This window comes from Perca fluviatilis, chromosome 6 (assembly GCF_010015445.1).
Source record: "Perca fluviatilis chromosome 6, GENO_Pfluv_1.0, whole genome shotgun sequence".
Classification (NCBI taxonomy): domain Eukaryota; kingdom Metazoa; phylum Chordata; class Actinopteri; order Perciformes; family Percidae; genus Perca; species Perca fluviatilis.
This window is the reverse complement of record NC_053117.1, coordinates 23854937-23875015: the sequence shown is the minus strand read 5'-3', so window position 1 is coordinate 23875015 and position 20079 is coordinate 23854937. Positions and strand designations below refer to the sequence as shown.

Below are 20079 nucleotides of genomic sequence, written 5' to 3'. Positions count from 1 at the left end.
TCCCACTCAACGTCTTCTATCTTCTATTCAAGAGATTATGGAGGAAAAAAAATCTTAAATTGCTCGTCACTTTGCACAAGAGGATGGACAGTCCATTAATTGGGGGATTTCTTTTGAATGTCCGATTATTATAAATTATTTCTACAGGTAATATAATACACGGTATGGAAGGTAAAGACATTTCTCCATTCTCAGCTGAGGCGGACACATTAACGTAACCGCTGCAGTGCTTTTCCATTGCACTTTAGCCTAGCAGCTAGCAAAGTTTCCTTCTGCTTATAGCTTAATCCCGACAAAACAGCATGGTTGAGCCAATGTTTTTCGGGGGTAAAACCCTTCACTTTACTGGCAGTTTTGACAACAGATGAAGCCACTGTGTCCTGAAAAGCTCAAGCTTGTTGTTTTGGCCCAAGTTTGGACAGGATTCAATACAGGATGCCACATCTGGCCTCCATCGCTATTCCGTGATCAGGTCCCCTCTTTATATCGCACTCTGACCTGCACAATTGTGTGTAATAGTGTCTTCTGTAATAATGTCTTCTATTTTCATATTCATTGAGTCTAATCAGTCATTGGCATTTACTCATAGCAAAATAAGCTGTGTTATGCATGTACTTTAGAGTGTTGTAAAAAAGAATTGTATAAGTGGGTGTGTGTCACATCCCCAAAGAACATCAGACAGAGCCCATGTCATTAGTACCCAATGAAGAAAGTCTTTGATGTTGCCTATCCCTCTTCTTGTTTGATGGGGCTGGCCTTATAGATGAAGCACAAGAATCAAATGATGCATTATGTACCGAGGACCCAACACAGCATCAGTTAGCCTAGTCTAGTTGCCTGGAACACTCAGATCAAAGTGAGGGGCCCTTACAAATCCCAGACAAGATAGAGTGGAACAGTCAACAGCTTCCAAAGCACAAACCAAACTCATTTCATGCCCAGAAAAACATGACAAGTCTAATTCAGGGACACATCAGAAGACAGCAGCAGTGGTGAGGCAGCCTCTCCTAATACAGGGACTATAAATCTTAGAGCTGCACCCATGAAGACAACCTCTATATGGAATAATAGAGGAAGGGTATGCTATTCAGGACATCTTAAGATAAACCAAAGCCACATATTTAAAGATCGGAGTATGACGCTTTCCATCATTCCAGGTTTATCAAATATCAAACTCAGGTGTAGGTGTGATTATGTGCAGTGACGGACCAGGTCCTGCTATTTACATCTGATACTATCAGTCTGTTCCTTCAACACACACATGTACTGTACGTCTTCCCGTTTAAAAAAGATTTCCATCAGATTTGAGTTATAGACTTTGAGTGTGAGTTTTTCAAAGAAAATGACTTGTTATTGTTAAATTAGAATTATTTTTGATGTCCCAAATAAAGGTGTCAAAATAACTTGGATGATCTTCAAGCACAACGTTTTATACCCTTCCCAGAGAAGCTCAACATATAAACTATAGAGTCGAAAAATATATCTACATGTTGTACGGATTGTTTACTCAAAGATAAAAATATATTCATCAAAGTGAGGCATTGATGCACAAACAAGACAGTTTAAGGTTACTATTTATCATGAGAAAGTGCTAGAACAAACAACACCATCTGTCTCTCCCAAGCTCTTTCAGACTAGCACAAATAGACATTTTTATACACATAAATGTACTGTATATTAGTATACATCCCCCACCTAGGGGCCATTTATAAATACTCAACAACATCCACTCTCACCCTACTTGACTCAAAGCGTACAGCAAGAGGCTATGACACGTGTGCATCCAGAAGGCTATACTTAAAAGTGAGTATGTGGTGCACTGCATGGAAAGTTGTAGCAGCTATTGAAGTTGAGAGGTAGCTCTGAATTGGTTGACTTATGAGTGTTGAAGTGACCACCTTTCTCTGTGCTTACTAATATTTTCTGCTCTCTAAACTATGGTTTTTATTTAAGTTGAGTGATTTTATTTTTTATGATTGCCAGTGTAGCATAACGGATACCACAAAGGGAGAGAACTATCAGAGTATAGGGACATTATGTTCAACAACATTACATTATTAAAGCTATTTATCTAAAATATCAAATGAGAATGGAACAACAGAACGAAAGGCTTTAGTAATTGCAAAATTAGATTTTTACCATGCATGTACAATGTGTGAGTGTGTCTGTGTGTGTGTGTGTGTGTATTTGACTGACCAGTTTCTTCCTCTTGTCCTGCTCAGTTGGTGGCTCCTCATCGTCACTCAGCTTGGGCTCCTCAAAATGGCTCATCAGCATGCAGCTGCAAACACAATAATATTCAAATCAATATTAATAACCACACATAAACCTGCACAGTAGACAATTTCAGAACAGGAAGCGTGCACACACAGGCAGGCACAGAAAAAGGCTAAACCCTCTGGCCCTCTAGCACACAGCTCTGCCTGTTATTCATATTGGTTTATCAGCATACAGAGAGAATAAGCTAAACCTTTGTGCTCAGTCCAAAGTGTGCGTAAGGTATTTTATTTCCATTGTCCTTTTTATTTAATCCTTACTGTGAGTAGAGATAAAGTAGTGGGGTCTCGAATGTCACATTTAGTGACTTTGGCATGTGGCACTTGATAACTCGTGATCAGAAATTCTAACTAAATTCTCAACAAAAAACAACTAGAGACAACAGGTTTTCAAGAAATACAGCTCAGTAACTACCATCCAGACTTTCTCTTCTTCGCTGAACTTTCAATGCTGTAGTTCTCCATATTAACTTAAAAGGCGATGATTTGTCAAGGTTGTGTTCACAGCTAGTTTCTGCTGCCCCAAAATGGCCCAAAAAAGTCATTGCTGTTTAATAAACTGTTGAAAGCTACATGTGGCCACATTTTTACTTCTCTTTTAAAACTTCTGCAGTTTAAATTTAGTTGAACTGAAACTACACCTTTTCTTTTAATATTTTTCATTCATGTGGTTTAGTTGTTACAATCTTACACATTAATCCTGTGCAGTTCACAACAAAAGATATTCAAATTTTCAATTCCTTTTACAGTAGTTCAGTGACTGAATTACTACAATAACAATGGAGTACCAGGCTGAATTGGCTTGCTTTGGCATGTTATTTTACTGAATTTAACCATGGCAGCAAGGACTTTTGTTATTCCACACCAAGCAATAACAATTCCAAACCACTTATGACAAAAGATGAATAAAAAGAAAGTCTGTTTATTTAAAACTTTACTCAATTCCTTAATATAGACAGTACGATTACAATACCAACTGCTTTCTGTCTCAGTTGATTGCATTTACAAACAGTGAATAAATATGCATCCACAAATATGTTTCTGTCCGTTATGAAGAGCGAAAGGGAACCAAAACAATTCAACACATCACTGGCAAATGAAGAAACATTTACACTAACCTTTCTATCCAACTTTTCAGTCCCTTTCACACTGGCACATTTTATGAGGGTGTTGAGCATTTTTGACAGCTGAAAAGAAGGTGTCTGCATGTAGGTTAACATCTACTAAGGAATAACCACCATGGTACTGGGTCAGAAAGCCAGAGGGGAGGGGAGAGTGAGGGGGCAGAGCCGAGTCACAGTGGGCATGTGTTTTCTGGGCCATTTCACAGTCCATTATTTTTCTAGAGAAATGTGTCCTCTCCAACACTGCCACTCAGCCTCTTTTAGCACACGGTCATGCTCCATGAGTAAAGAATGGCTTTTATTTCATTAATTCAAAATCTTTCTTCAGGGGTTTGGTTTTGATTAAATCCAAGCAAAAATTCAACAGCACATCTGCAGTTGCACTGGTTTCAAAACAAATATTTCAACTGTCTTCATTCATCATGCATGAGCTTTGTCAAAATCGCTGTACAAACTCCATTCACTGGTGAAAAAGAATGTATTTAATGTTAAACTGTATCATTTAGAAGTATTTATGTATTTGTTTTTCTTTGTTTTCTCCCCATTCAATTAGTAACAATCACGCATACTTACTCTTTGAAGGTGCCCGTTTCAGAATCTTCTGTCATTACATCATGCAGTGCCTCAACGGAGATGTTGATGATGCCACAGAACTTGTCCTGGATCACACTGATAACACACAGACGACACAGGCTTATTACTCATGAGATGAGATGTGTGTTTGTGTGTGTTTAATGACAGAGAGGGCGATACAGAGAGAGATGGGTATCTCACCAAAGAAGCATCAAGAGCAACAGCCAAGGTTAAGTCCTGGCAAAACTCAAAGTGATAAAGTGTCTGTCATAAAAACACATGGCCATCCAGAGAAAAGGGTATCTACTGTATGTCATCTATCAACTAGCGTCATAGAACACATGTTCAGATTGTTCGGTTTGTATGTATCTCACTCTAAACATTTGCTATTGGTAGGAACATTTCTAAAAAGAGAGAAAAGGTAGAGAGTGATTAAAAAAAACAAAAAAACAACATCACGTCAGTAACGGTGAATTGAAAACATTTCTCTACTTTTATGATCCCACAAAACCATGTTCCCACTGATCAATTACATATGATAAGTGTGATTTTCCAACTGTAAATGCAGTTTTATTGTCTCACACATTCAAGTGTGAAAAATAAAAATCAATGAGGCTTACTGTCTTTGCACACAGCCTTGCGGGCCAAGTGTCTAATTTTCATCGTAGCCACTAAGGTGATTCTTCCAGTTTAGAAGCATGGCAGAGCTTTGGCTAGCTGAACCTAAGATATTTTAAATATGCTGGCTCGCAACATCCACCACTCAGGCTTGGAGACGAGCAGCAGTCATTGATGAATTATTTAAGTAATTCTTCCCATTTCAATCTAACTAAATCTTTGTTTGTGTGTAAGTGAGTGTTTGTCCAGCAAATCTCTGTCTTCGATATCTCGAGAACCGTTCATCCAATCTACTTCACACTTGGTGGGTGGGTTGCTGGGTATCCAATAAATGTGGCGTGGCAAATTTGGTACAGTTTGGAGGGGGTGGGGGGGTGGGGCTTTACAGCTCTGTCAAGCATGCCTGCTGCGGGCTATTGGCGATTAGTCTATATACACACAACATTCCCCTTCAAGGATTGCTCAGGTGCCGCCCGGAATTCCGACTGATGTCCGTCATTTAGGCCGGATGTCAACTGCCTTGGGCTTCCTTTGTGTTGGCATTCTAAACTCTGGTTGATTTATGAGGACTATAATAGTTAACTGCTCCTCAGATCTCTGCAGGGTAAATCCAGACAGCTAGCTAGACTATATCTGAGTTTTCTGTTGCTCTGTACAGCGCTTAGCGCCGCCCAAGACGATTGTGATTGGCTTAAAGAAATGCCAATAAACCAGAGCATGTTTTTCTCCCATCCCGGAATGCTGTGTGGACTAGCCATACCCTCCTCTGCAGCGCTGTGGAGGAAGGTCTGGCAAAGCGAGACTAATCACCGATTAATACGCCTATTAATTCCTCCGCTAAGTGTATTTCACTGTGTGTGTTTCTGACCACTGGATATAGCCTACAAACTTTAGAACCAAACTCTTCTTCAACTCTTCATTAATAGTAAAACTATTAATACCACCTAGTACAAGTCCTGCATTCAAATGTTTATTTAAAGTGAAAAGACGCATTACAATGTACTTACATTTACTTAACATCTGTCCAAGGTGGAGCTTTCAATTCTAATATAATGCTGGATAATTTAATGAATAATAATGAATCATATTTCAATTGTAATATTTTGTGAGTAAAATCTGAATCTGCAATGTAACCAGTAAACTTTGTCTGTCAGACAAATGTAGTAGTAAAATGTTTTGCTCTGAAGTAGAAGTACAAAATAAGTCAGTAGTATACAGTTGGGTTGCACAGTAAGTGCTATTTCGGGGTACAATGGTTCTGGAGAAAGCTCCAAGCAACAATGCCTAAGGCCAAGAAATCGGTCCGTTCCAAAAAGGCAGGTTTTGAACAGACACTGCACAAGTAGGAATACAAAGTAATAAAAAGGATAAAGAATACAAACACACAAAGAGCGAGTATGTCTGGCTCTGGGCACTGATGGATCAAAAGTGCTAGGCTAGGTAGACCCCAGGTAATTGTTGGAGCCTGAACAGTTTCCTGATAAACAAAGAGAAACTCTACAGCCATGCGGCCCTTCTGAACAAAGGAGAGGCCTGCATGGAATCCATCAAGCCTAAAGATTCACACTGCTATGCAAATTTCTATGTTTGAATCAAAACACTGGCTTTTCATTGGAAAGGGGCTCAAGGAAACCACAGGGGTCCCTGTGACTTAACAGATAAAAGCTCACGCAGGTCACTTCTCATTGTCTTTCCACTACAACTCAATCGCGCAAGGAGACCCGGCGCCAGTTAAACAATTGTACTGTAATAAAGTTATCTCGCTGGACGAGTAACTGTTTTGTGTTCATGGTGACACACTTGGATCCTGCCGAGCCACTGTACCACCAGTGTCTCACCTAATCTGCAGAAGAATAAATATTATTTCATCACAAAGGAGGGAGGACAAGGAAGTCGACTCAACCGTTTCCCTTTGCTGCCATTTGGAAGGTCAGTTTTGACTTTTGGAAAGACGTTGCACTTATTGAACTTAAAAATAACAGGGAAACAGTTTAACAAATCAACAGTGAAAAGACCTTGAATTTGGGAAATTCCCCTTAAAACTTTTTGAATTCCCCTTTAGAACACAAGTCAAAATAAAAGTTTACTTGCTAAATGTAATTTGCAAAATAATCGCTTTTCTCGATTACATTTTTTTTGTGATTGTTAGGAGCCAAATTCATAATCGCGATAAACATTTGATTAAAGGGATACTTCACCGATAAGCATTAAGCTTTGTATCAGTAGAAACCCAGTGGTATTTTCGAATGACCGTGCTTCCCTCCCTCATGTCCCCCTGAGACTGGCTTTCTCTGTATTGTGGGTCAGGAAAAAAGCTTCCGATGACGCAAAAATCGTCATTTAGCGTCACCGGAGACATTTTTGCCCAAAGTCTGTGGACAGCCAGCTAGTTCCACATGTTTTCAACCCGCCCATAGGGGGTGGGACTGTCATCTTTCCCCAAAGCTAAACCGAGTGTCAGCCATCTTGAAGCTTCGCTAAACAGGCTCTGTCTTTTCAGAAGCAAACTTTTACAACAATTATGTGCATTCAAACTACCACACAACGTGAAACGAGGGCAGGAGTATGAGCTAGCTAGGTGGAAAGCTAACGCTAGCCGGCCACCTGTCCCATCAATCCTGCTTGCAAGTGTCCGCTCACTAGACAACAAGATCCAACTTCAACGAAACTCCCAACGCGAGTTCAGAGACTGCTGTGTTTTTGTTGTTATGGAAACATGGCTGAACAACAGTGTACCGGACTATCCAGCTACCAGGCCTGCTGCTCTGTCGCCGGGTAAGACTAGTGGAGGTGGGCTGTGTTAACATGGACTGGTACAGAAATGGGATGCTTGTATCCAACTAACTGCTAACTGCTGTTGGAGTTTGTGACTGTTAAATGCCGACCATTCTACATTCCACGCAAATTTACGGCTGTGTTTATACTCTGTGTTTACAGCCCACCAAACGCTAATGCTAGTATGCGTTAGCTGAACTTTACTGAGCATATAATGTGTGTGCACTAAATGTAGCCTGTTTCGTATGTCGTTTTTATATAATGTCGTTTTTATATATTTTAAATGTGTAACACCACTTGAGCCACGGTGAAACGTTGTTTTTCGTGTATATGGTTGAAATGACAAAACATTTGAGTTGAATGCCTCACTGTCTGTCTAGGTCTGTAAACGGTAGGCGTGGCTTGGGAGTGGACCCATAAAGCAGCGAAGCAAGTGCATTCTGGGATTTGGTGTCTTTCATCCACATAAACCAAAACATATTTTCTGGCTTTTCTCAGGCCTAGAAGGCACCAATTTCTAAAACATTTTCACATTTCTACTACACAAGTGACCCAATTTAAAGATATATTCATCTTTCCAACGGTGAAATATCCCTTTAATTGCACAGCCCTAGGATGGGCTTGTAATCTGTCATAGTTCTTAGACCTTGCCTTAATTGTAGTTCTGCTTTTTTTCCCCATATTCCATTTTGGCCTCTTTTACTGCTAGTATCCATTTAGTCAGCCTATGACTTTGCACTGTAATCCTATTTTCTACACTGGCATGTGAGAAAATGTGCACTTCTCCAATTACCTTTAAATTTTAAAGAACACACTCACACGACAAGTAAAGGAAAAATCATAAATAAGGCTAATAAAACTATAAATAAGGCTAATAAATACTGTAGATTTTTCCTTTCAGTGAGTAACATTTCACTACTAATATCCTGGGGAGTGTAAAATACATTTGAATACCTCTGCCTCCAATTTCCTAATAGTCTGAAATTGGCAACCATGGCAACAACTGGATGCAGGCATCAAAGATCCCTTATCCCCCCACACATTTAGACTCATATCTGTCAATTCTAATTCTATCCAGCCCAACACTTCTCCGGTGATTATTTTCTAATGGCTGACTAGTGCTAGCTGCTTTGTGCCTGACATTCAAATCAATGTAAGAGGAAACATGATCTGAAAGCTGGCGGACTGCGTGCAAAGATAAACTGGTCGCAGCAACAAAGTCCTCATCAGAATCAACCGTCTCTGTGTTGTCCTCATTCCATAAATAAAGGGAGGCAGCAGGGAGGTAGAGGACAGTGACCTGTGAAGGCTGCACACAAAATTACATTTTCAGTGTGTATTACTGCCCCACACTGTGTTAATCCAAAAATGTATGCAGCAATTAAATGTCATATTAGATTCAGATTCTCTGCTCAGTGTTAATTACAGATCAAATGTGTGCAAAGGACTTAATGTGTGATGACCAAGGCAAGAGAAGAACATTCTTTATCTCACAAAATAAAATGTTGGTTTAAGTCTAGTATTCGTAAAGAATAACATTTAATCCACTACAATTCAGACATAAGCAGAACCCCACTGTCTGTGTATGCCTGCATTGAGCATATATGTGTGTGCTGCTGTCACATATTACTGGCACCCATATGGTGTTAAATCTGTTGATTTTGTGCAGCATATTGTGGCTGTAGGGTAAGAATTTGAAAAACAACTTACATTCTCTGTTAGTGACAACCCATTCAGCACCAGCTCAAAGCCCCATCTGCACATAAATGAATGTCAAATGTTTCTCACCTGTTGTCAGATGGTAGGAGGGAAAGCAGAGCCAGCGACGATAGCTTCCTCCTCTCTGGCTGAGTGATGTTGTCCATGCGGTCGACCCACATCTCTATAACACTGCCCAACAACTGGTCCATCTGATGAGAAGAGAGAATGGTGAAGGAAGAGAGGTAGACAAGAGTGAGGAGAGATGAAGAGGGAGAAAGAGAAGAGCGGCAATTGATTATAAAAACAAGCCAACAAAGACTGAATAAACAATGTTTCACAACTCAAAATACAGTATACTGATTGATTTTATGTTTTAAAATGTATGGGTCTACCATTGTCATAGTAGTCAGCAACTGACATTCCCTGTCTGTTCTGCCTCATTTACCTCACTGCCTTGTCTTCTATCGTCAATAAAGGAGAGGCATGATGGAGAGACAACTTAGACACAACTCTAGGTCTTTCATTTATTTAGATTAAGCCAGCAATGTCGAAACAAGGCGAAGTCAATGTTGCTCAAAAACTGTCAGGGTTTCACAGTGAAGGGGGACAGCTTCAAACTTCAGGACTTGAATAGGTTACCATTTGCAATTCCTTGGCTCATTAGCCTCGTTCAAAATGATTCCCTTTTAACAGGCACTTTGCGGTTATGTCTCTCACATACATTCGAAGGCACTGTGCTGAGGAGACAGAAATGAAGGGCGGACATCGAGTCTCACCTTCTGGCTACACTCAGAAGCCATTTGAGTGAGCAGAGAGGAGAAGAAACTGGAGTTCTGGAGAAGGATGCGGCCCATGATTCCTAGGTAGGTCGACATCACCACAGGATATCTCTGTACAACACACACAAATACACACACAAATACACACACAAATACACACACAAATACACACACACAGACACACACACACACACACACACACACACACACACACACACACACACACACACACACACACACACACACACACACACACACACACAGTCAATCATGTGGATGCAGAAAAATAACCATGCACAAATGCTTTTACATAAAACAAAAAGGTCATTAAGCACAATGAGGGGAAAGAAGATCCACTGACACAGCAGAATTGTTAAAGGCAGTATGTGACCCTTAACTGAGCTGAATGATCAATGAATACCATATATTGTCTCTCTGTCTCGTAATTTTTACGAGACAGAAAAGGACAAACTGAAAGTACATGCAGCTGCAGGAACCTTCTCTTATTAAGTGAGTATTTTTAGGTTTAATAAGGTAAATGCTTAAACACTCTGTAAAAGAAGATGGAAAATGGGTGAAAATGCACCACAGGTATTATAACACATCTTTAACAGGACCAGTTTGTCCTTTTATATAATCCCAGTCCAGATAAGTGCATTATGTTGAGGACAAACTTACCTCGCCGTCCACAATTCCTCTGAAGACAAGTGGCAGCAAGGGCTGGAACATGTGGGCTCCCAGTATGGGGCTAACCTTTAAAGCTATCTCTACCACCTGCCGAGACACAGGGAGAGGGAGGATGAGAGACGGTACTCAGAGGAGAGTAAGGAACAGTAGCAAGGAGAAACAAAAGAACAGTCAGGGAGAACCTCAGACCAGAGAGGGTGTGTGTCAAAAGAGAGACAGTAAGGGACAGACACAGGATGATGTTAAGACAGTGAAATGTGGGAGGACATACGGGTGCAAAAGGGAGTTAGCAGGGGATTTTCTTTTTTTTCAAGAGATAGTAAAAGAATGTAGAAAATCCTCCTTTTAATTGAGCCTTTGACCTACAGTATGCGGCAGGCAAGGTTAGTCCCTTAAGTTTTAGTTTCTCAAGAAATTTGAATGAGCTCTCTGTCAGGTATTAAAGCTGAAATAATACCTAAATTCAACAGCTACAAAAAAAACAAAGACACTATAGGCGTTCCTACATACAGTACTGTCTGTAGGTGTATACTCAGTTGTCCCTTTATAAGGGTATACCTAGCTAAAACTAATGCAATCTAATACAACAGGCCTGCAATAAATCCTACCCTTATTAAGGTTTTAGATTCAATAATACATGTGCTTGCTTTGATGTTCCGACAGGGTGAAAGGACAAGGACTGGATTTAAATCTGTAAAAGATCATTCCATCCTCATTAGGCTTCCCATGATTAGACTACAGCATAAATCCAGACCACACCAACATGATGATGTAACACTGTAACATTGCAAATGGAATTTTTGCTAGTTAAAGCCTCCTCAATTGAGAATATTTAACTCAAAAAGGTCAGCAACCAAACCCATAGCACAGAGACAGACAGTGAGAGGCTATATCTGTCTCTGTAAGTGCATATGAACTTTTCCAAGACACGCATGCCGATTACTCCGATCCCTCTGTTCTCAGGGTGCCCATGTGTGGTGAGCTGTTGTGTGCACATGCTGTGTAGGTTGACAGGTTTGTTGTCTGCTGGCTCTTCTTTCCTCAACAAAGGATTAGCAGGAGCCAGATGTGCAGTAATACCACTGAGCTTTACTAAGCTAAAGCTCTATGGTCATTATGCATGCAGTACATATACTACTGAAGCAGTGCAAACAACACATGTGCACACTTACATGTACACACATTCACAGCAACTGTAAGTCAGAGAGTAAACCAAGAGAAATGAAATTCAAAGATGATAGTTCTGCTCATCTTAACCGATCCGGTATCTTGCCTGACACAACAATAACACATACAGAGCATACCCATAGTGTGTTGGCTTATTGTTAAAAGCATCTAGTTAAAATTTTGCTAGTAATAGAAACAATCACAGCCAATTATCTGAGGCTTGATTTCACTTTTTATTATCATGCAAAATAATACAAAATGAAGTATGACTAATCACCGAAAGGCCTTAGAGCTTAACCCTGAGAGACTCCAACATGGTGGTTCTCTGGCAGATTTATGATCACCAATGGCATTGACATAGCCCGTACAAACTAACTGAGGCCTGTACTAGATATCTCTACCTGGATATCTAACCTATGCAGATCTATTTTTAATGGTCAACAGTATCAAAAGCCACTCTTAAGATCCAGCCAGACCAAAGCTGATGTCAGTATTCAGATGAGTGTCATTTAGTACATTTATCAGAGCAGTCCTGGTGATACTATGTGGGCAGATGCCAAATTGAAAATGGTCATTAAAAACATTTGTTGATGAAGAGTAGGCTGCTTGAGGTAACCTCTGTTAACAGTTCACAAACTATTTATTAGTAGTGAGAATATCAAGGCTCCTCTTGCATTATAACCTGGTGTCAATTCACCAGCAGCACCGTTTGTCTGTTTGTGTGTCTGTGTATTAAACATTTAATGACACTTCTAGTGCAACTTCTTTTCACCGCGCCCCCCGGCAAAACAAACAAACTGATGGAACTTAAGAAAGGAGGATGAAAAAAATTAACCGTGAGGAAACTGAGACAGAGAATAAACAGAAGTAATATAGTTCTGTGTATAAGAGGGAGGGAGTGAGAGTACCTTGAGCACTTGGACCTGTCCCTCATTCGTGATGTCTTTCAGCAGATTGCAGAAAGCTCGACACAATGAATCTGCATAGTTCTGTGGGCGAAAAAAATCATATGGGCATGGGTAAGTTGTGTACAATTAATGTGGATTTGTGTGTGTGTGTGTGTGTGTGTGTGTGTGTGTGTGTGTGTGTGTGTGTGTGTGTGTGTGTGTGTGTGTGTGTGTGTGTGTGTGTCTCACCTGAAGAAAGTCTGTGGCAGACAAATATAAGTAGGCATTTACAATCTGAAAGCAGGTGCGCAGGTTCTCGGAGCTCAACTCTGAAACAGACCATCAGATATATACACTTTACCAAATTAGACGAAAAGGGTTTACTTGATGGCTTTAGACAGGGACGGGGAAAAAAAGGCAGAGAGGGAGGTGAAAGGCATTTGCTGATAAATGATCCCGCTGGACAAAAAAAAACTATTTGTTTTACTTTTTGAAATGTTCAGCATGTGGTTAAATATGATCACAAATCCCTAAGGTTATCTACTGTGACTCACAACTGTATAAAACTCACATGACAAGTCCATGGGGAGGAAGGGATTTATCCAATAGATCTTTTAATATTAGTGCAGAACAAACTAAACCTTGAGATGGAGGAAACTCACACCAATAAAATAAGTCATTAAAAAGTCTAGCAAAAAAGGTGTAATATACATTTTGCTTTTAAAACTCACTGGATATGTATAAGTATACAACAAGCTTAACCAGAGTTAATATTGTCCATGAAAATACCAAAGACAAAAGACTAAAGTTTCTTGATTCTGTAACAGCTGCTTCTGATGTTTTGTGCTCTTGCATGCTAAAAGGTAATTCAACCAACACGAAAAAAGAAACAAAACTGACTCATTGAAGTGATTTAAAAAAAAAAACTGGATTATCTATTTTTGAACCATCCAAATTAAAGATATCCATGATGCAACAAATGAAGATTGCAGCAATAGCAAAGTGTCTGCTTATCTGCCAGCATTTATAAGATGTTGTGAGAATCTTTTAAAAAATAACTACAAGCTTAATTATTAAGCATACTGCTGCCTCTGTAACATCAGTACTGGATGAGACCTGTGGCTATGGTCTATTTCACATTGTGCTCTGGTTATACAGATTTAAAAAACATTTATACTCAACAGCAGGGGCTACATTCAAACAGGATTCAAATAAAACCATAACCTAAGGATAAAAGTAACCGTACAGACAAAAACTCAAGGGCACAACAATGGGTGACACATGGAATAACAATAACTTATAACAATAACTTATTTCACCAGTAAATTCCTATTAAACAACAAAAACAACCACTGGATGGGAAAAGGATATTTTACAACAACTTTGAATGCAGCACAAGGCTGGTGAGGCGAATTTCAAGTGAACGCAACATCTGTGTTGTTTTTCAGACAACAGCAGCTATAGACTGTTGTTGGAAATCTCTCCAGTGAAATACAGACACTTTTACACCGTTTAGCTGTCAGCATTGTAACCGTGTTTACTCCAGCTGCTAGCTAACGGTAGGCTAACGTTACCTGCTGTCGAGTGTAGTGTTACCGTAACTAGCGTCCCATGCGGCAATGTTTCAGTTTCCTCTAACGTCCGTTTTCGGAGCATCAGAGAGAAGCGGAGGCATTTAAGTGGCATCTAAATAAGGCACCGATATCTGAGTTGCTATTCGGTCCGGTAGATAACGGTCGTTAAGGCACCGGTGCCGTATTAGCACTGGGTCTCGGACCCCCCCAAAATAAAAACTCTTTGGATCTACACGATTCACGTGGATGACATTTTCCCATTCAAAACGGCGATTTTCGCCGAAAAGCGACAAGTTTGCAGGTATGCATATAACACTTTGGACCATTAGCAGACAATTACACACAGGAGGCTGAGGTGCAAAGAATTAACTTTTGTCCGGTCAGTGTGTGTGCACACTGGAGTCGGAAGCCAATATGGTACAATGGCTCTAACTGTTGAGCAGAGCAGAGAGAAACCCGTCACTGACACAATCAGTTGTGTAAAAGGTTTGGTGTCACAATCAGAAGTGCACACTGAGTGAATGATTTGCCACTCAGAATATGCATGTGATATTTTGTACTGTACACAGAGTATTAAGTGTGGGGAGTGTTGGGAAGGAGGAAAAACAGCTTTGCTAATTGAGCCCAATTTTAAACTATTTACAACAAATTGCCAGGCAGTTGAGCAAAAGCAGTATTCAATGAATAAAAGAGAGGAGTGATGGTGTTGTGAGTGAGGGCCTCAGATAAACACACGACAAAGGAGATGAATTTAGAAACATGGAAAGTATGGTCCATTTTGCAAATAGACAGCGTAGATGATCAGAGAGATGAGGACAGGGGCAGAAAGACGTGGCTTAAACATACACCACAACTAACCTATACACAATAGGATATAGGATTGACAGTAATATACGATGGCATGGTAACAGACCTTAACACCTAGAATAGCCTCTGTGTGGCACCAGGAAATATATACTGTATAGACACCAACACAGAGACAGGTGAGACGTGAGGAAGAAAAAAGAGGGGACAGACACAGCTTATGGACAGACAGGAACTAAAAGACTCACACACCCCTGCATGCCAACACTAACACCTTAAAACCGTCCCCCACACAGCATCTATGTATACACCGAGGCTAACATGACTAATTTGAAAGTAATATGGGCTGACAGTGTCACTGCCTCTTACACCTAGAATAGTTGTTTAATTCAAACAAGTTGACAGGGTAACTAATTCTAACACCCAGGATAGCAGTTAGTAAATGGGGGTGTTATTTTTGCTATAACTCTTCTCAGGTTAGGACTCACCAAAAGAGTCCCAGGATTAATCTCAGGGGTCACCAGATGATTAAAGGATAAAAAAAAAAAAAGTGTTTTCTGCTTTTTTGTGATATACTGGACACTTTTACGAGGCTGTAAATTCTCTTCAAATGAAAACACTCCGGGAAGGAAAAATCAGTTTGGTTGACTGCTCACAACTCATGTCTACACTAAGACCATTCTTGTGATGAGGTTACAAGATGCCTACTACAGGATTTATTTAAAAAAATATATCAACATCAACACATGAACATGATTTCAGGCAATAAACATACGACTTATTGCCCAATGCACACTTGTATCCTTCTAAGAGCATCTTTTATGGTTTCATGAAGAAATGTAATCCTACAATCAGAGACCTGAAAACCCCAAAAGCATTTATTTTGTCAGTCTAATACATTGTTTCTCTGTATCTTGTTCTATAGTACAGACACCTACATTTGCAGTAGCTTAGGAGGATATAGTTACGTTATTTTCAACCCAAGTGTCTCTTTCCAAAGTCAAAGTTAAGAAGAAACCTTCTGAATCCAAGTTTCACTAAGCACCTTAACTCCTTCTTCCTCGTCAAGGTTCGTATGGGACAAGATTAAAAGTCACTGGTGAGTAAGTAGTAATAGAGGCAGTCCAATCTAACCATGCTGGTTCATACAGGTGCTATTAATGTTGATGTATGCAATATGTTCTCTCTAGCCATCTGCCAGCCACAGTAAGGTAATGAACATAATGTATGCTGCCATCTGTGCAGGTACATAATGTATTCCAGGGGCCTATTTAGTCAGCAAATCAGCCTACATGAATATTCAACACTACAAACATAGCATGGGGCAACATTAGGCTAAATACATGCAGTGTGCGGGCAAGTTACGTGAGCTCAGATCAAGAGAAGACAATGATTGATTTTAAAACCAAAACAGCTACAACGATGTGTCCTGAAACAGCAATAAGCAAAAACAACAAAGAGTGATGGTCTAAAAAGTCAGTGACATCAAATGTGCACTAAAGCAATTTTTCAGTTGTTTCCACTGTTATTTTGTGTAGTATACTGTAGCATGGGTACTGGAATGTAGAGCCTCATGAGGAAACAGACCGGTAAAGGTGAGAGCTACACTACAACAAATGCTTTCCTGTGGTCAGGCCAGGCCGTTTATTTTTCTTAAGAATAAAGCAAAAGGTAACAGATTGCTTAACAGTTGGTGAACAAGGACATACAGCGTCAGACAAGGAAAGCATGATAGGTCTGTAGTCCTGCAGAGGAGGTGAATAAATGATCATGGTTCTTTGTTTTGTCTGTAGGTCAGAAGTGGGTGCATTTAGTGATTGCAACTTTTTTCTTAAAACTTACTTAGAAGCTGCATTACCAGCACCTGTATTACTTTAACATTTACAGTATTTCCTGTATATTACGAGGAGCATTTACTAAACTACCCTTATTAAGCTTGTGTACTGTGAAATGTGAAGAAAAAACTTCCCTCCAATATGATGAAAATCAATTCAAACATCTCTTATAAAATCAGGGTGTTTTTTGGTGACCACTGGCAAAAAAGTGGCAGGTTGGCCATTGTTTATTTGGCACAATCCTTGTGCCAAATAAAAAAAAAAAATTGACATTTGGGATCTACTGTGAATATAAGAAGAGATACCTGAGCCTTTGGTGTTGTATGAGTACTTTGAGAGGTGTGTACTGACATTTTGATGCAGTTTTGCTATTGTGGAAATACCACATCAACCTGAGTGTGCAGTAATCCAAATGACTCTCAAAGTAGGAATTGAGGTCACATTTCAGGACACCGAGGTTGAGAAATACAAACTAACTTTTGAGGATACATTTTTCATTCAATAAAGGGTTCAACCTCAATACTGCAGCTCAAGTCAACAGTGCATTTCATGTATTAACAGGCTCAAAAAACATTTTTCTTCTGTGCTCAATTTAGACCATATAATAAAATAAACTCAACAGAGACTGAAATCCTTTTGTTATGTCCTAAAGGTAAATAGGGCAGGTGAATAATTGAGTTCTGTTCAGTTCTATTAACAACATGACACTTTCATCATCAAATATTATAAAAATCTATTTCAACTGAAAGTAATTCCCAAACATCTGCCAACAATGCAAAATATAATTCACAGCAACTACAAAAAACACAATATACATGCTCATTTACCCAAGAAAAACCACACCCAGCCACACTGGAACACACCCTTGGGTAATGGCAGTATAATGCACTCAGGGAGGAGCATCATGAGAGCCATGTGAAACAACACACAACAATTTCTACACAATAATTGAAAAACACATTACTTAGTCAACACAAATGGCTGTGCACTTGTGTATTATAAACTGATCAGTAGATGTAATTTATATATAACAAATACAATCTAGACACTCTTCATCATGTGTTTTGTTTGTGATTTTATTTGTGAGTCTTGAAGCAAAAATGAGAAGAAAAAAATACCAAAATGTACAGTGCAGATTTAAAACAAGTTTTAGGTTGGATTTAAAAGTAATAGGTGTTGAGGCAAGTCAAAGCATGGGAGCTAAAAGCATTAGTCATCTGCCTTGATCCAGACTGTGTAACTGAAACTAATTGAGAGTCGTCAAAAGGAGGAGGCTTTCAACCACTGGTGGCCTTCAGCTGGTGACATATGCCTGAACAGCTCTCATAGCAGCCCTCTGGCGACAGCTGATCAACATCTTATATCATTGCTTTGAGATGAACACGACAGCTCAAGCCCAGAATGACACAAACATGGAATTTATTTTATTTATGAGTGAGCTACAAGCCAACACTCCAGGCACAGATAAAAAGCTACTCCAGACAGCAAGGAAACTATAGGAGCTTGGACTGACAAATGTGAATTTGAAATGAAGTGTGACCTTGGTAGGAAGAGCCCTGGGAGAAAATGTCTGACTAAAAGTGACTGGTGCCGTTATATGAAAAAAAGCTTTTGTCGGTTACATACTACAATGCACCAGCTACACTAACTTTGTGAAGAAAATAGGTCTCTCCTACAATTGATCTTTCCCAAGAGGATAAACAGTTGGGTGTGGATGTTGGTTATAGTAAGAATCAGTGAAATAAAAATTATTTGTTGGATAATTTCAGTTGGCAAAATGTGTGCTACACTTGCATGTGCGCTACAGGCTAGGCCTGCCTGTATTTTTTTATGATTTATATTGTTTTTACTTCCATTTCTTCGCCTTTATTATTTTGTTTCTATTTTTTTCCTTCTACAAACAATATTGCAGGTGTCATTGGTTATATACACCCAGTGTTCAAAAATGTAAAAAATAAATTAGGGCTGTCAAAATGAATGCGATACCAACAAGTTAAGGCAAATTCCTTTTAACGCCATACATTTTTTTGACACGTGATTCTGTGATTTGGGCCTCGAGCCGCTCTGTAGTTTGGGAAATCAGGAAGCGATGCAGTAGTAACATTGTGGATGGCTAGCAGAAACCATTAGGTGCTCCATGATAACATCCAGGGGATCCCCAAACCCGCCATCCGCCGTCCTGGTCTGATCTACAAGGAGACCCGCGGTGTGTTGAAGGTGTTCCTGGAGAATGTGATCCGTGATACTGTCAACTAACACTGCGCACACCAAGAGGAAGCTTTAAATCTTATTTTTAACTAAATCAATGACCATTAAAAAACAGTTTAAGCTTAATTTGGATAGGATTGGATTATATTAAAAATAGTTAATATTTTGTTCTTTCTTGCATGTAAATGGCCATAGACAGAACGTTAGAAACTTAAGGTTACGACCGTAACCCCGGTTCTCTGATAGCATGAGTGATGTATCTCACGTATCCCTCAGAAGCACTTTCTCACTACGCCAACCATGATTGGCCATGAACGCCAAAAGCAGTGCTGTCTTAAGTGAAAGCATTTTCGCACCCACCTCAAATAAGGGTTCGAATGGTGGTCCTGATAAAGCTTCCAACACCAGTGGCAAATCCCATCCGGGAGATAATGATTTTGACACCAGGCGTAAGCGCCGCGCATTAAACGACAGACCAGATATAGCAGCCAAACAGGGGACAGGCCGGTTATTATTATGAGGCCTTAGCCGTTATTATGACAGTTGTGTGGAGACAAGCCTATCTGTTGAGTACCGCTGAATAGGGACCAGGGTCCAGCGAGCGAGTTGTGAGCATGACTCTATGGACAGTTAGCATAGACCCTGCCAGTATCAACGATGTTCGCTTCTGAGCTAGAAGAGGTAGCTGAATGACGGTAAGGCGCACGGGCTGTGGGTTATATAGGGGACCGCCCCTTGTGCTCCTCACGTCAGATGTGGCCAGCCAATAATGGCTGGCGTAGTGAGAAAGTGCTTCTGAGGGATATGCGGGAAGGCGTACCCCATATGTGAGATACCTAACGAATGCTTGAAAGAGAACCCCTGTAGAGTATTATTCTAAAACAGAAAAGCCTATTTTGCAGAACCAATACTACAAAAGCAATTACATTTTCACAAAGACAAGGCGAGTGAGGACACAACCGCCACCTCTAAACAAACACACACACACACACACACACACACACACACACACACACACACACACACACACACACACACACACACACACACACACACACACACACACACACA

The 20079-nt window shown here is 40.0% G+C and overlaps 1 protein-coding gene across 2 annotated transcripts in view; it reads right to left on the bottom strand.

The window, feature by feature from the left end:
- The window catches only part of ipo11 (importin 11), a 152132-nt gene that overhangs the window by 31441 nt on the left and 100612 nt on the right, over positions 1 to 20079 (bottom strand). For both annotated transcript variants that reach the window (XM_039803178.1, XM_039803179.1), the window contains 7 exons: positions 12837 to 12916; positions 12609 to 12689; positions 10525 to 10620; positions 9844 to 9957; positions 9155 to 9276; positions 3974 to 4069; positions 2197 to 2281 (listed from right to left, as the gene is read on the bottom strand). In XM_039803178.1, the coding sequence (XP_039659112.1) occupies positions 2197 to 2281; positions 3974 to 4069; positions 9155 to 9276; positions 9844 to 9957; positions 10525 to 10620; positions 12609 to 12689; positions 12837 to 12916 (674 nt within the window). The remainder of the gene's footprint in view (positions 1 to 2196; positions 2282 to 3973; positions 4070 to 9154; positions 9277 to 9843; positions 9958 to 10524; positions 10621 to 12608; positions 12690 to 12836; positions 12917 to 20079) is intronic.